The 12,042-nt window shown below is 39.8% G+C and overlaps 2 protein-coding genes across 3 annotated transcripts; one reads left to right on the forward strand and one right to left on the reverse strand.

Annotated features, from left to right (window-relative positions):
- Positions 1–692: 692 nt before the first annotated feature.
- On the forward strand, positions 693–3,765 carry LOC306966478 (C-X-C chemokine receptor type 3-like). Of its 2 annotated transcripts, none has more exons than XM_079561246.1 (3): positions 693–791; positions 1,562–1,923; positions 2,777–3,765. In XM_079561246.1, exons 2-3 carry the CDS (start codon positions 1,567–1,569, stop codon positions 3,503–3,505), a joined length of 1,086 nt encoding a protein of 361 aa, XP_079417372.1. In that variant the 5' UTR covers positions 693–791; positions 1,562–1,566; the 3' UTR covers positions 3,506–3,765. The 2 variants fall into 2 exon arrangements, with proteins under 2 accessions (XP_079417372.1, XP_079417373.1); XM_079561247.1 differs by lacking the exon at positions 693–791 and adding an exon at positions 1,003–1,114.
- Positions 3,766–6,611: 2,846 nt separating this feature from the next.
- cxcr3.1 (chemokine (C-X-C motif) receptor 3, tandem duplicate 1) lies at positions 6,612–9,068 on the reverse strand. The gene is made up of 3 exons (XM_079561693.1): positions 8,981–9,068; positions 8,045–8,471; positions 6,612–7,420 (listed from the first exon to the last, which is right to left on the reverse strand). The coding sequence occupies exons 1-3, from the start codon at positions 8,992–8,994 to the stop codon at positions 6,677–6,679; spliced, it is 1,185 nt and encodes a 394-aa protein (XP_079417819.1). The 5' UTR covers positions 8,995–9,068; the 3' UTR covers positions 6,612–6,676.
- Between the last annotated feature and the right edge of the window lie 2,974 nt (positions 9,069–12,042).

A 12,042-nucleotide genomic window follows, 5' to 3' on the forward strand; every position in this document is an offset into this window, starting at 1 on the left:
CAAGCCTTAACGTTGTTTTATAAATGTGTTTTTTTCTTCTATTGCTGTTTTTTTTTCTATTATAATTGACACATTTCAGGTTGAACATTTTGTTATTTCCTGCTATGTCAATGTTCAATAAACCTAAACCTAAAAATGCTGATAATATATATTCTTTTTATATAATTGGAAAATTATATAATAATAATAATAATAATAAAAAATTCTGGGACAATGTGACATCAAGCTCATAGAGAGATTAATATAAATAGATCCATGATAGAGATACACTATCACTAGCTAGTTATACTGTACACAAATACACTTACTAAAGAGATTGTTAGTGAGACCAAATCCCATTCAAACAGAACAAAAGCTCACCAACAGCGCCATCTGGTGGAACACTTTGTTGCAGAACACTGTAGTATCTGCTTTGTGTCCAACGCTGTTTTTTCTTGCGTCAAACAAAGCAAAATAGTGACGATACCGGAACCTTAGCCAGCCCTCCCTTCAAACTAAAAGCACATTTAGAAATTAAAATATATATATTTTTAATATTTTTGTAATTTTTGTGATAACTTTCTTCATCCGCTGGGATCACTTTAGTCTAAAATACGGTGCATATCGATGTCAAGCCCGGAGGAACTTATTCAAATGTAATATGGACTTTATTCTGAAAATCACCAGCACGAGTGTTTTGTTTTCTAGACTTACTTGTAGTCAAATGAACCGAGCTGTGCGCGGACAACCTGTACTGTCGGACTCATGTCTGGCTGACCCAAACAAACCTGTGGGGATAATCTGAGTACCTGGTAAGGGATTTCAATCAGAGACATAGAAGACAATAAAACAAGTGACTATGGGCTAATATTTAAGGCTCAGTCGCAAGTCGTCGGTTTCTGCCAGTGCCATGCGCGCGCTGGTGTGTTTTTACACTTCAGTCAATCCACGTAAATGCTTTTGGCTTTGTTCAACATACTATGTCAAACTGTATTCCCGCCCTCGACACCCTCTTATACATTTTTTTCTGGGTTGACGCGAGCACGACAGCTGCAGAGTCGCTCCAAAAACAGACGTCGTCGATCGTTCATAAACTCTCTGCCCTCTGAGACACATCAGTTTCTGTTTACATTCTGTGTAGGTATGCTATTGTCACTGTCAATATTATGAAAGCGATTATTTACAGTCTGAGAAGCTTTTGAGAGGAAAAGATAATGCGACAATGGGGCTTATTCTTCAGTTATTGCACTCATTTGTATTTTTTATTGAACTTATTTGTATCTATGTATACGGGGTTGTCCATCCACTTCCTGTTTCATCTGATCCACCACTCATAGAAAAAGTACACGTCCTACTTTGCATTACGTGATGAGGATTAAGAGGTGTGTGGAAATTGGACTTTTCAAGCCCCCACTTCAGCTGTTGCCTCATCCCAGTGACATCACACCATGTGAGCGCTCTGGATCTTCCCAATAGGGAGGTTTTGCAAGATTTCACGCTCATGACAAACAGAAAGCAACCTATGTAAGAGTCATAAAAGAACTACTGTGTGCTCAGTCTGTCTCTGTTCTTGTCTCCACAGAGCATATGGATATGGACTTGGAAGTTGAACTTGGGGGCATATTTCTCCACAATGGCTCTTACAACTATGACAGCGACTACACATATGAAGATGACCTGGAGCCAAGAGGAGCTGCGGCGGTGCTCATCCCTCTCCTGTTCTCCATAGTGCTGGCTGTTGGTGTCCCTGGTAATGTTCTCGTCATGGTGTTTCTGGCCCTGAAGAGACAGTGTTGGAGCATCTCGGACATCTTCATACTCCACTTGGGACTATCGGACGTCCTTCTACTGATTACACTCCCTTTCTGGGCCGCCCAGGTTGCTCAGCCTCTTGGATGGTGCTGTGGTTTGTTTTGGTGCAGGATCAACGGAGCGTTGTTTAATGTAAGTACTAAGGTTTAAGTACAGACGAGCGTGATTTCAGGGAGTTGTTCTGACAGTTCTTCTTGGATGTTGACCATTTTTTGTCATGTGCTAGTTTATAATGTCAGAAGTGATACATGAACTCTTGCTTTAAGTAGAAGTAACGTGGTTTTAAGTGTGGGTTTAAACTTCCTCACCATTATTTTCTCTTTGCAATCTTCAGCAGTGCATAATGTTGCTGCATTTCATTATCCATTAGAACATGTTTTTAATATAATATACACTTTTGTAATAAAGGAGAAGAAAGAAAGTCAGAAAACTTGCTGCAAGAGCTTACACCATACAATGTGTCTAGATAGTCGGATATACGTTACCAAATTCGAACATTATTGTCATTAAACTTCCTTCAAAAGTGAAAAACACATATATATCAGGTGTACACATAGTGGTACGGTGAGCTTTTCCAGGTGGTACTGAAGGTTATCTGCAATTGTGGGGTTTATTTACATAAAGTAGATGTCATTCATGCTTTCAAGTCAGGTGTTTTCCCCCAGTTTAAACAGTAATTTGTCAAATTAAGCTCTGATTAAACCCTTTTTAGATCCAGGTTAGTCCTGATTGATTTGATCTTGAACTAGGCCTGGCGGTACTCGGTAGGCTAAGTATATTATAAGAGACTACTTGGTGTGAAAAGTTTGAGAACCGCTGACATATGGTGTCCGCTATCACTTCCGTAATACTTCTCTTCTACTATTTGACTCACGTTTGACCCCGAATGCATTTCTCTTCTAACACCCCTTGTGAGGATTTCTGGGAACTGATGTGAGAAAAGCAGAAGTGGAAGTCAATGTGTCCCCTTATTTTCTCTCTGTAGATCAGCTTCTTCGGTGGACTGCTCCTGCTGGCGTTCGCCGCTGCGGAGCGTTACCTCAGTGTCATCCGCTCGGTCCAGCTGTTAACCCAGAACACACCTCGCCTGGCCCACATCACCTGCGTGCTCATCTGGCTCGCCTCCATTCTCCTGAGCATCCCTGACTGGGTTTCACTGATTTACTCTGAAGAGCTGAATACGGATGGTGAAAAAGTCTGTTCATGCTTTGCCAATATCTACAGATCAAAATGGCAGGTTCCATCCAGGGTCATACACCATGTGACCTACCTTCTTCCTGTCATTGCTCTGATCGTCTTCTTCTACTACATCCTGATGCGGCTACAAGAATCAGCTAAGTTTCGGGCCATAATGTTACTCCTTACTCTTGTTTTAGTCTACTTGCTGTGTTGGACTCCATACAACATCACACTCATCGTCGACACGTGGAAGGGACGCTCAAAAGCACACGTCCCAGAAAGAACTCCTCTCCTGGCTACATTGGCTCTTGCCTGCGTCCACGCCTGCCTCAGACCGCTCGTCTATTTTGCGCTTTGTGAAAAATTCCGAGGGAAGTCTTTAGAGATTGTTAGATGCCGGAAAGAGGAGTGTACGGGGGATTTGTGGGAGTTGGGAATAGGAACTGAAGATATGCCAGAACAGAGCAGTGATCCGGAAGAGATGAAGCAGATGAATAACAGCGGGGAGCAACAGTTACAGTCAGGTCAATGCTGACGAATGTGGAGCGCTTAAAGACTGTTACGCAGCGGTGGCCTTTAGAGGGAAGGGAAGTCAGGTCATGAGATACAAGAACCATTTGTAATGGTGACACGGAAATATTTATCTAAGTTAATCATGCTTTGCACTTTACATGGGGCAGTTGACACAACGTAAAATATCAGGTAGCACTTAACAACAACTTGAGTATGAAACAGAGGTGGGTAGTGTAGATTACATTTACTCAAATACATGTACTTGAGTGACTTTTTGAGTAAAGCATGAGTAAATGTGTAATGACAAAAGTTTACATTGAGAAAAATGTATTTGATTTTAATTAATCATGGGTATTAATCATTTTTTCGTTATTAATGGTTTTAGAGTGTCTGATCCCATCAACACTGAAACATAAATCCGACTTTTAACTCAGTTACTTTTTACTTTAAGCTATAAAAGATATTGTGTTACTTGAGTAAATGTTTAGGCTCATCGACCCACCTCTGGTACAAAGCAACAACACCTACAGTCATTCAGTGTTAAAACACATAGCATTATAGAACAGTTTCAAACCTATTGAAAATGTATAAATGTTGGTTTTGCATAAGTTATTTGAACATTGATTATTTTTTTTCTGTTATGCAAGTAAAAGTAAGCAGTGGTTCTCAACCTTTTTCTCTCAGTGACCCGTCTGCGGCCCCAGCACCCCTTTTCCAAGAGGCTGAATAACTATATTTTAAGGAGAAATAAAGTTAATTTCAAAGGTTAATTATGATAATCCAGAACAATAATTAATTAAACAAAATGTAAACTAAAATGCTACTCCAGTTTAGGGTCCTAAGGGTTTAGGTTGGGAATCACTGCATATCATGGCTTTTTTAATCCTGAACCTCTTCCGTTTAAGCTGAACAACCACAATGAAGAACTATGTACAGTATTGCATCTTTTTGTCAGATATTTGGCATATTTTGGCACTACCATGTTAACCATTGGGATGTGCTTGTACCTCCCTCGTGTAATCTAACCAACAACTGGCACCAAAATGAATAGTTTAGATAAAGACTTGGAAATGCCACTGAGGTCACAACCATAAAAGGAAAGTGAAAATAACTCGTAGCTTTATCACTTTGTACTGTTACTTTTATTTTGTTACACTATTTGAATGTATTGTCTTAATTGTTACGCAGGAGTTATGCTGTTTGCTTGTTGCAGGAGCGTCTTTGTCAAACTGGCCTGGTTAGTGCGTGTTCTCTTTAGACTTCTTAAGAGTGCACAGCATTCTTAAGAAGTCTAAAGATATGGCTATTATTTTGTCATACATGTTTGAACAGGAGAAGATTATTCACTGGGAATTTCCCCTCCGGTACATCCAGCACGTTAAGAGTCTTTCTGTGTGTTTCAGAAATACACATGATGTCATTAATCAGGTGACCATGAGCAAAAGCCAAGGAGAATCATGGGAAACGGCAGCTTCTCCTGCCTTCCCATTGTACGGAGAGGACTGTCGCTTCCTTTGTCTATTCATACGTTCATTGCATGTTTAAGAAGCCTGGACTGAGAGGGGAAAAAAAACATGTAAAAAAGGGTCAGTTTTGCGGAATACAAATCAGGTTTTGTTTTACATGGGGAAAAAGTAAATATGGGTAAATAAATATTTATGTACATTGTATTTTTTCACTAAATAAACTTGAAAACTGTATAGCTCTGATTGAGCCATCTCATTTTCTATATACTGATGTGACTGATACTGACTGTAAAAGTAGTAAAATTGACTACACTTATAGTAAATGGAAGTAGGCTTATAATAATGAAGTAATATATGAAGAAGTAAATGACAGCCAGTAACAGACGAAGCAATAAATCACTATCACTATCACTAAGCTATACAATATTCACGGGGCACTTCTTGTTTAACATAGCGACAAACAATTACTAAAGCTTTAGCAGGAACACCCACAGTCAGAGAAGAACTGTGTCCTCAGAGCACTGTGACTCATGGAGGTACGAAGCAACAACAATACATTACTACAGTAAATGAGAAATTGTAGCAAAATGCATTGAAATGGAGTTAATGTTTATTGAATAGGTGCAGGAGCAGGACCACGCCTCAACCACACTTTCAAGCATTCACCAAACCACGCCTATAATTACCCATGAGCCATATAAGCCTCGTCTTCTCAGTTTGTTTATTCAGTGCTATATAATTTCAGCACTGATCCTCCTGCTTCGAGGGGGTGTCCCAAAGAGCAGGAAGACTGTGGGTGGGGGCCCCTGTGAAGGTTGGGATTTTATCAATGAGTTAGACCCGTTAGGATTGTGTTTGGACTATACAACAAACTATTACAAATTTGCAAAAATAAATTAAAAAAATGTTATATATATATATATTTCATTGTGCAACCTCCAGTTTAACTTTGTGCATTAAGGCTGTGCTTCCTATATGCCCTTTAACACTTCTGCTCGCGGTGCTCGGTCTGTGGTTTTCGCAGCTGAAAAGATGAGTAGTTTGACTAACCACCCAGATGCGGATGGGGTGCAGATTTCTGATCAATTGCTTCTATTTCCTGTTTAAAAAGAAGAAGACAATACAAATGTTTCTGCTCAAACCTCTTGAGGTTTTAAGCAGTTCTTTCATGTAAAAAAAAGAAAAAAAAAAGCACACTATTGAGGTAAACGAAGATCTGCTGCTGCAATAGGAAAAAAAAAAACATGAGTGGTGGAAAATATTCATTTATTGACATAGAGAGGGGGAAGTCACTTTTTAAGAAGGTAGGCATAGGTAAAAAAGCATTTAAAAAAACAACTTTACAAAATATGTACACACAAAAATGATACAAATACTATATCAAAACAAGTATTAGAAGTTGTCAAAGATGCACAAAATAGCATAAGTCATAGTACTGCATGCTGTGTTGGGGAAATACATCTAGAGTAGACTATAAAAGATACCAGATGAAAATATTTGCAGGCTATATACAGAATTAAGAAAGGAAATAAATGTAATATACAATTGCCTTTTTCCTATGAGTCCAAAGAGGTGAAGTAACCCATCCAATGAAAAAAAGAAATATCTAAAATGTTGCATCTTTTGAACCGTGAAAATTCCTCAAAATGACAGCCACAACAGGAAAAAAATAAAATAAAAAAACTACCTCTGCTTGAGCAAGTGCCACTGTTCATGCTTGATCTCCTTCAGACGGCGGTTGAGTTGGAAGTGTCTCCGGACTCGGACCACATGGAGCTCTTCCGACTGCTGGCCGCGGACTGGAAGTGCATTCTGGTCTTGATGTTGCAGCCCATGAAGCTCAGGATGTCCAGGAGCTGCCGGCGGAACTTCACCCCCACAAAGGCGTACAGGATGGGGTTGAGGCTGCAGTGGAGGTAGCCCAGAGACGACGTGATCATTGTGGCTTTCTCCAGCCCGCTCCTCCCCTCGCACGTCTGGTTCTCACTTTTGCCAGAGATGAGGGTGTCCACCATGAGCGCGATGTTGTAAGGCGTCCAGCAGATGAAGAACACGGCCACCACAGCGACTATGACTCTGGACGCGCGCTGCTTCTGAAAGCCATGGGTGCCGCAGCGGAGCCGGTGCAGGATGCAGGAGTAGCAGAAGATGAGGATGATGGAAGGCAGCAGGAAACCCACAACGTGATAGATGAGACGAGTCACTAGACGGACCGTTCCGGATGTTTCGGGCCCGAACATGCTGTAATTGTGCATGCACTCGGTTATGTCGTGCCGTCTTACATCCCTCTGAGCTTTGTAGAACATCCAGTCTGGGATAGAGAGGAGCAGGGAGAAGAGCCACACAAGCAGACAGCTGGCATGGACCACACGAGGGTTCCTCCGCGAGTACATCTGCGTGGCATGGACAACGGACAGGTACCGGTCCAGACTGATGCAGGCCAGCAGGAAGATGCCACAGTAGAAGTTGATCTGAGGAGAAAGGGGGGGGAGAAATGTCAAGAAATGAAACACAACTTACAGATAATATCATGAAGTGAAAACATTAGTTTCACACCTTTGTACATGTGTCAAAAAAGAACTAGATTTGGCCTAATGAGTCAGTGACAGACAGAGCTGACTGATAAAGTAACCTTTAAATGCGTTGATGTGATGATCACTTCACTGAACTGTCTGGGTGTACACTGCAAAAAGTAATTAACTAGATCAGTATAAACATCTCAATTTGAGCATAATAATCCAAATTTTAGTTGTTTTGACTAGTTAATAAGTTCTTGGGCATTTGTCCTAGATTATTTCACTTGTTCTGAGATGTTTCTGACTCGTTTCGATACATTTCGTCCTTATTTCAGGTCATTTTCTTTGCCAATGGGGTAAGAAAATTGATCTTGTCTCATTGGCAATTTTGCTTTCTTATTTCAAGCGAGATTTACCCTAGAACTGGTCTGAAATGTCCTCAAACAAGCAAAGTAAACTTGGTCCGATCAGATGTCTAAATGAGTGAAAAACAACAAAAACAGGATACATTTCCTCAATTCAAGTCATTTAAGCCAATGCTTGATATTTACTTTTTGCAGTGTAGGATTTACATCTTACCGTGAACACTGCCCCAATAACCTTGCACATGGGTGTCCCAAAGGTCCAGCCGCTCACAGCCTCTGAGGCCCAGAGAGGCAGTGAAAGCAGCAGCAGCACGTCAGCCACGCACAGGTGCAGGATGAAGGTGTCCGTCACACTCCATCTCTTCCGGCTGCGGAACAGCACTCCCAGCAGCGCCCCGTTCCCCAGGATGCCCACCACAAACACCAGCGAGTACAGCACCGCAATGAATGTGGCCTTGAAGCTCATGCGGTCGGCAAGATCACACAGTTCATCAGAAATATTTAGCATCCCAGTTCCATTGTTAATGGACATATTAGTTCCATTGGTTTCATAACCAGGCATGTAGTTGTAGAAGTCGTCATCCCAGAAATCGAGCAGCCCGTCATCTGCACTGATAGAGATCTTATCCTCCAGGGATCCCCTGAAAAAGAGATTCTGAATGTTAGGTGGACTGATTTAGTATGGTCAAAAAAGGGGAATTGCATTTGAATTAGAATTGATGCATGGTTGACAAGGGGAAAGTGCATTTCCCAAACATGAGTGAATGCTCTTAAGTGTAGAAAAATGAACTTCAATAAAAAATACAAATAAATTTACAATTTACACGCTTCACAACGATTCAATAATGATACTATTTTGATGAGGAATTGAGAATGCACAGGAGGAAGCCACTGTAGGTGGTTTGATCAGTTATCTGCATGAAAGTGTTGATTTTGTGATACATCACAGTCGACATGTGCCACATTTTGACAATAGATATCATACAACAAAATCTATGGTGCCGTAAAGTGACACCTTTTTATGATTTTTTTCCCCCCAGTGTATATGAAATTAACAGCCATATCAAAGTAACATTGTGCTGTATGTGATATTGGTTATGACAGAGAAAATATAATGCAATATAAAAGCAATAAAATGTAACTAACTTACCCTAAACTATCCATTGCTCAATAACAGGTCTGTCTGTGAGGTACTTCAAAAGACGATATGACCAAAAGCTCTTTCGAGAGCCTCTTTTGAGAGCCTAGAGGAAGTCGAGAGGGGAAAAAGTCACCACATTTGTATGCTATATAGGTGAGGGTATCACTACAAAGAGAGCAATAGAAAAAGCCTCATATCATTTCTGACTTATTATGAATTTTGATTGATTGAGCAGTTTCAAATTTCATTTAACAGTTTCTGCACATGTAATGTTTTGTATATTTGCAGCAGACAAAACTGTCCCGACAAGAAACAACAGCTACTGACATCAATACTTTAAAAAAAAAAAATTAACTAATTATGTATAATTCATTTTAAGTGTCAAATAAGTTGTTTTTTAAACTTGCCTTAGTATTTCAACTGCTGCCTGCAACTAGACTTCAAAGAGCCCATACTAATAAATGTTTGACTAAAAGAATTCAGTTAAATTGCAAAAACACAAAAACCAAACAAACAGCAAACCCGCTTAATGATCAAGACATAATTTCCATGTTTTTGCCCTTTGCTTTGCACCTATAGGGACTTTTCCACTGAGGCGAATACTTTTTAATGTGTGGGCACATGGGCTGTCACTTTCACCAACTGTGCTCAGTTTCCATTGTTGTTTCACTTAAACTGACTTAAGTTATCTGGAAAGTGTGCTGAATAATAACCTTTTTTAATTAAATCACTACTTTATTTGATGCAGCTCACCTCTTCCGGCTCTTACCCTTTCAGAATTGCACATTTTCACACCTTTTTTTAAAGCACGCAAACATGCACAGACTACACCTGCACCGACCGAGGTTTCAGTATACAGTTCCTGTTATTAATGTCTCTTAAGCACTGTGTACTATTCATTATACATTTAGCAGATAAAAACATGAAGAAATAATTTTAAAAAAAGTTCTTTGTGTGTAATGTTTCATGTTGATGTAAAACGGACAAAACATAAACTGTGTATCGTTCCAAAAGATTCTCCATACACAAGAGATGAAATAATAATTCTTAAGATAAAAGTCTACAAGAACATGTATATATATTTTAAAAATTCATTAAACCTTGCTCTTCATATGTCACATGAAGCTTTTACCCAGAGCGCTTTAAGGAAACATTCACACTCTCATTCAAACACCAATGTACGCAAACACTGGGGGCAAGGACACAGCGACAGTGTGAGCCAGGATTAATAAAAAGTACTTCGAAAAGTTACTCCAGTCCATACATATCAACATAAGTACCTAACATTGGTGGAATGACAGCTCAAAGTGTTTGCTGAAGTAAAGCTTCAGCTACAGGAACAAAGAATTTCCTTCTTTTGTTTTTTTCTTTTTAAATGAAAAAAAAGGATGAGGAGACAGCGGTGACTGTGTGCACAGAGCACATATAGTGAGAGCAGCTGATCATCAGTGCTCCTCTCCCCTCCAATCACAGGTAATGCTGTGCATCCTCACAGTATCCTCAGATTACTGCCTTCAGGGAGCAGACTGAGCATACGGCACAGGTCCAGCCGACTGAAGAAAAGCCTCATCCATGGCAGGCTGTTTGGAAGCTGATCTCTCCCTTTTCTTTCCTAATTTCAAATGTAAACTGTGCATGTGGTGGGCTAGGACCAGGCTACTCTGCGCTACATACAACTGCCTGAACTCTCTACCTTCCCCGTCCCGCCCTCTGCAATCCTCTATGCATTCACACACTGTGGTCCTCTCCAAGACTCTCAAAGACACAACATAAATTTATTATCATATTGTTTTTTCTTTAGAGTCCCTTTTTGATCGTTCAACTCTTGGTAAGTTTAAACATGCTCTATAAATAAAGTTGATTTGGAGGATTTAAAAGTAATACAAGTTCAATGTATAAAGATGTATGTGGTGCTGCCCACTGACTTTGTTATTGTGATGACCTGAAACACAGAGACCAATGCAAAAATAAAAGCGTTAAACCGTTCAAAACAGTAATGTGGTGAAGCAGAAAGGCAGAAAGAAGTAAAGGCACTAAAACGTAACAAAGTAAGTTTTCATCATGGAAAACAAATGTACCACAAATATTTGTACTTTTTACTTATAATTTTCCACTATTGCTGATCTCTATATGCCTTTATGTTATTTGTTTGCATGGAAACGCCTTTAGGGAACTGAAATATCTTGTTTCTGTAAAGACTAAAGGTGTTGCTAAGATTTAGGACACCAACGTTTTTAAGTTTACATCAGCTTCTGGTTTGCCTTTGCTCTACATTTACCTGCATGTGCTACTTCTGACAGCTGTCTCTCAATGTTTTTTTTATACATAGTGAGCTGCATTTATCTCCTTATATTTTACACTATTACTATGTCACTCAGTACTAGTATAGTCAATAAACATTAGTATGTTTTGCTTTAGTTGCTGCTCTCTACATTTAACCAGTGGTGGTCAGTGCTTGATTTAACTTCCTGAAGAAAAGTACAGTCTTTGCTGTAGAAAAGAGCCACCACTATCTTTTCATCATAGGCTTTTAGATTTGAGAACATTGTCGCCTTTTTGAGGGCCTTTCTAGAAATGTAATGGAGTAGAAAATGCCCTGTCTTATGTGATGATCTGGTCTGTAGCAAAGTCACAAGCAAATGTGTCAAGCTGATGCATTTAATATTGAATTACAACAAGATGAAATTTTAAACTTCAATCGATTTTGGAAGCTTTTGAAAAGTCTGAAGTGTTTCCTTGTGTTGTGGTGACGTCGTGATGAACACTGGGGTTTTGTGAGTAACAAGGTCGACCTATGACTTGGCGCTTGTCATACCATTAAGTTGGGACACCAGTGAGCCACATCATAAATATCCTCCGCTGCCTGCTCCGGTGGCTTCCTATATAAAGCATTGTTATCAATCCTGAATGAGTTCATTGTGGTCTATTACGTGAGCAGTCTATTGTGTCTTGACACTTGTGAAAAGTGCCCCCTAACCTACCTTATAAACTCACTGTGAGGAACTGGGACGTTAGAAATGTGTTATGAAATCTAAAAAATGAAATATCAGGTAAGATTGGCATAGACTTTT

This window comes from Gobius niger (assembly GCF_951799975.1).
Source record: "Gobius niger genome assembly, chromosome: 8".
NCBI lineage: Eukaryota > Metazoa > Chordata > Actinopteri > Gobiiformes > Gobiidae > Gobius > Gobius niger.